General features: G+C 45.5%; 1 protein-coding gene across 1 annotated transcript; it reads left to right on the top strand.

Moving 5' to 3' along the window:
• The first annotated feature begins 966 nt into the window (after positions 1-966).
• On the top strand, positions 967-1,542 carry LOC110584611 (histidine triad nucleotide-binding protein 1). Its single transcript, XM_021694726.1, has one exon. It carries the CDS (start codon positions 998-1,000, stop codon positions 1,376-1,378), a length of 381 nt encoding a protein of 126 aa, XP_021550401.1. The 5' UTR covers positions 967-997; the 3' UTR covers positions 1,379-1,542.
• Positions 1,543-4,869: the final 3,327 nt, after the last annotated feature.

Here is a 4,869-nt window from a genome sequence, read left to right as displayed (position 1 = left end):
AGAAAGAAAATTCTAGAAATGAAAGATTTAATATTTGATATTAGAAACACACGGGTGTATTATCCAACAGATTAGACAGGGCCGAAAAAAGTAATTAATGAAATAAAATATCTTGGTGGTTCAAAATATGTTTGTAAATCTTGGCATTCCCTCCAAAAGGTGATGCCTAATTCTCTTTCGCTTGAGTGTGGGTTGAACTTAATGCCTTTCATCTAACAAATAGAAAAAGTAGAAGTTATGGTGTGTGACTTTGGACACTTAGTCATAAAAGAACTGTGGTTTTCTGCCTCTCTCTAGATCACTTGCTCCAGGAAAGCCAGCTACCATGTTGCAAGAGCATTTCTGAAATCCTGCAGAGAGGGTCACTTGATGACGAATTGAAGCCTCCAGGCAACAACCTCATGAGGATTCCCCAGCCAGGCTTTGGATGACTGCAGCCCCAGCCAATATTTTGACTCCAACTTCATATGAGACCCCAAATCAGAACCAACCAGCTAAGACACACCTGAATTTCTGACCCTCAAAAACTGTGTGAAATAATAAATGTTAAGATGCTAAGGTTTGGGGTTAATTTCCCATGTAGCAATAGATAACTAATACAGAGGTAGAATTAAAGAAATTACACTGAAGGCAAATAAAGAGGCAAAGAGATACAAAATATGGGGGGAAATGAAGCGATACTGTAGATGGAATGAAAATGTCTAATCTTAGCATAAATGGAGATCCCTGAGGGAGACAGACCATAGGGGAGAGATAGTATTTGGAGAAATGGTAGCTACTAACTTTTCAGAATTGATGGAAGACATGAGTCCTCACTCACAAGAAGCACTCTATCTCCCAAGTATGATAAGGAAAAAGACACCCATATCTGTATATAACATAAGGAAACTGCCCAATATGGAGAGTAAAGATTTTTAAAACAACCAGGGGATAAAAATTTTTTAAAAAAGCCAATTCTCGCTTCTCCCCGGGGCGGCCGCGCGGGAGGGAGGCCGAGATGGCAGATGAGATCGCCAAAGCTCAGGCCGCGCGGCCTGGTGGCGACACGATCTTCGGGAAGATCATTCGCAAGGAAATCCCAGCCAAAATCATATTTGAGGATGACCAGTGTCTTGCTTTCCATGACATTTCCCCTCAAGCACCAACTCATTTTCTGGTGATACCCAAGAAACCTATATCTCAGATTTCTGTAGCAGAAGATGATGATGAACGTCTTCTTGGACATTTAATGATTGTGGGCAAGAAATGTGCTGCTGATCTGGGCCTGAAGAAGGGTTATCGAATGGTGGTGAATGAAGGTTCAGATGGGGGACAGTCTGTCTATCATGTTCATCTCCATGTTCTTGGAGGTCGGCAGATGAATTGGCCTCCTGGTTAAGCATGTTTTAGGGATAATTTTCCCTTATCTAGGCAATGGTCAATATTTCCCAGTTCCAGTATGTTAAACAGTATACTTTGTCTGTGTATGGAGAGATTGAGGAAATAATTTTTAAAACCCATACATAATAAAAGACAATGTTGCATGGTTAAAAAAAAAAAAAAAAAAAGCCAATTCTCTACAAAAAAAAAAAATAATAAGAGTTGGACTGAAGCCAAATTCTGAGCAGCAACAGTGAAATCCAGAAGTGCACTATTAATTCTAAAGCACTGGGATGCCTGGGCGGCAGAGTTGGTTAAGCATGGGACTTTTGGTTTCAGCACGGGTTGTGATCTCAGGGTGGTGAGATTGAATCCCATGTCCGGCTCACACTCAGTGTGGGGTCTGCTTGGGTCTCTCTCCCTCTGCCCCTCCCGCCCCAGAATAAATAAATAAATAAATCTATAATTCCAAAGCATTGAAAGAAAACAATTGCCAACCTAGAATTATGTACTTGGGAAGTTATCTTTCAAGAATAGATATATCTTGGGCGCCTGGGTGGCTCAGTCGGTTGAGCGTCTGCCTTCAGCTCAGGTCATGATCCTGGGGCCCTAGGATGGAGACTCACGTCTGTTCCCCGCTCAGTGGGGGGTCTGCTTCTCCCTCTGCCCCTCCCCCTGCTCATGCTCCCTCTCCCTCAAATTAATAAGTGAAATCTTAAAAAAATAAAAAAAAAAGAATAGAGATATTTTCAGGTACCTGGCTGGCTCAGTTGGTAGAGAATGCAACTCTTGACCTTGGGGTTGTTAAGTTCGAGCCCCACATCGGGTGTTGAGATTACTTAAAAAATAAAATAAAATAAAATCTTAAAAAAAAAATAGAGATATTTTCAAACAAATGGAACGCCCAGCAGCTCTCCCTAAAGGACTCTCTGAGGGGTATATTTCAGGGAGAAGGAAAACAATCCCAGACGGAAGGTCTGAGAGGCAAGAAGGACCCAGTGAGTAAAGGAAATGGTAAACATGGGGGTTAGCTAATAAACCTTGACCATAGAGAAACAAACAAAAAAATAACACAAATGTGTAGATTTGCAAAATAGAACTACAGTACTGGACAAGAATAACATGGAAGCCAGAGTCAACGTGATCTGGGAGTAAAGCCTTTTAAAGTGGTTGTATTTTTTGAAAGGAAAGATATTTATTAACCAGAAACCACGTTAAGTATATTAAAATGTAGGATAATCACTAACCCCAGAGTAGAGAAAATTGATTATGCAGACAAAAAAATCAGCTAAAGACATCAAGGTTTAAATAATAAATAGGGTGCCCGGGTGGCTCAGTTGGTTAAGCGACTGCCTTCGGCTCAGGTCATGATCCTGGAGTCCCGGGATCGAGTCCTGCATCGGGCTCCCTGCTCGGTGGGAAGCCTGCTTCTCCCTGTCCCACTCCTCCTGTTTGAGTTCCTTCTCTTGCTTTGTCTCTCTCTGTCAAATAAATATAAAAAATCTTAAAAAAAAAATAAAAGAAACCAATCGTTTTTATAAAATCAACCAACAACCAGTTAGGAATAAGGTGAAAGGGGGCAAACGTAGGAACAAAACATTTCACATTCATTTTATATGTTGTTTAGATTTTTGAATATATGAATATATTATGAATATATTACCTAGTCAAAGAAAAAAAGTTATGAACATCAGTGAGTGTTGTCCTCCTTGAGGATACAGACAGACCTTCCAAGGGACATTGGCACATGGATAGTTTTTAAGGGCGGGGAGTCAGGCATGCACACTGAGGGACCCGGGACAGCTAAAAGGTCAGGCAGAGAGCAGGTTTCTAGAACAAAATCTCTGACCTCAACATCTAAGAGCTCTGGGATGGGGTGCCCCTGGCGTGGCTGGTGTGGGGATGGGTGGAGTAAACAGGGGCTCACTTGGAAGCCCAATACGACCGCATGTGTGAATTCTGTATGTCACCTGCATGACCCACTGTCCCTGACCTTGTCCTAATGTGACTTCTCTCATGGGTGCCCCATTCATTATGTCACCATTCATAGCCCACCTGTGCATCTGACCCAGTATGTGACCTTCCCATGTGACTCCTCTGTGGCCCCCATCCGTGTGACCCTCGCCCTCTGGCTTCCAACTGAGTTTGGCTGATGTGGAGTACCAACTGGAGGAGGAAAGGAAGAAGTGTGGACATGAATGAAGACCAACCAAATGCGAAAAACAAGGGCCATTTACTCTGAGCTTGCTGTAGGAGGGACTCAGCCACCAGCACCTGTGTTTCGGCCGAGACCCAGAGGCGGGCAGGGGGCAGTGGAAGAGATTTACAGCGGCCTGGGGAAGCTGGAAGCAGGCTAACTAGAACTGGGGTGTCGTATATGATTGGTCACAGGTGCAGCTTTGCTTTTGTCTGGCTGATCCTAAGTCGGAGGCAGGGACAAAACTCAGGGAAGCTGTTAGTGGTTAATCAAGTCCTGGCCATTTGGGGCTGATTGTTCTAGAGGTCATGTTTGGCTTCCTGGATTATTACCAGGGATGGCAGTCTGACTTCCTACAAGTCCCACTTATAGCCTTCCTGGGCTGGTTACTGTCATGAGAGGTAGATTGTGAGTTGGAGCTCTATTTTTTTTTTTTTCTTAAGTAATCTCTGTGCCCAACATGAGGCTCGAATTCAGAACCCCAAGCTCTAAAGTTGCATGCTCTACTGACTGAGCCGGCCAGGCGCCCCTGGAGTTCTACTTTGATATCTGGCCTGGCCATCGTGCATTCGTATACTCAGTCTCTCAAAGGCAGTTTATCCCCGAGCTGCCTCCCTATGGGGTCACCGCAACCTGTGGTCTCAGTGGAGGTTCACAGAACCCCTCAAGTGTCCTTCTCTGCAGGGCCCCCTCCGTCCCCAAGTGCTGGTTAGCACTACCTCTCCTCAGGTCTGCTGGCCCCAGGCTCAAACACCCTGGTGGGACTCTCCAGGGGACTCATGACTGCATCCTGTTGTCCTTGGCTCCAGAGAGATGGAATATGCTTGGGCATCAGAATCTGCTCCTTCAGTAGACAGCGCAGAAGTGCAACCAAAGCTTCGAGAATTCAGCAGCGAGCCTGCTTTCTGTTTCCTCCCCATATCCTATTTGAACTCGATGCTTCAGAGGAGGGGCAGGGGGACCTCAGCCCAGCAAGCTGTGGATGGGTCCCTACCACCTCATTCCCCTGAGCTGCCCTTACTTACTGGGGAGAATTCTAGAAGCTGAATGTCAGAACGAAACAGAGCGACGTCTGCCTGCTTTATCTCCGGGCGATACACAAAACTGACAGGGGCAAAGAGTAGAGACAAAAGTGACCAAGGGAAGGGGCGCCTGGGTGGCTTAGTTGGTTGGGCGACTGCCTTCGGCTCAGGTCATGATCCTGGAGTCACAGGATCAAGTCTTGGTTGGGCGACTGCCTTCGGCTCAGGTCATGATCCTGGAGTCACAGGATCGAGTCCCACATCGGGCTCCCTGCTCCGGGGGGGGGGGGG

The sequence above is a fragment of the Neomonachus schauinslandi genome, chromosome 15 (assembly GCF_002201575.2).
Source record: "Neomonachus schauinslandi chromosome 15, ASM220157v2, whole genome shotgun sequence".
In the NCBI taxonomy this organism is placed as follows: Eukaryota; Metazoa; Chordata; class Mammalia; order Carnivora; family Phocidae; genus Neomonachus; species Neomonachus schauinslandi.
This window is presented reverse-complemented; position numbering and strand designations above follow the sequence as displayed.

What these genes read in the sequence shown, in the direction of transcription:
- LOC110584611 (XM_021694726.1), top strand. Translation starts at nt 998, where the DNA reads ATGGCAGATGAGATCGCCAAAGCTCAGGCCGCGCGGCCTGGTGGCGAC.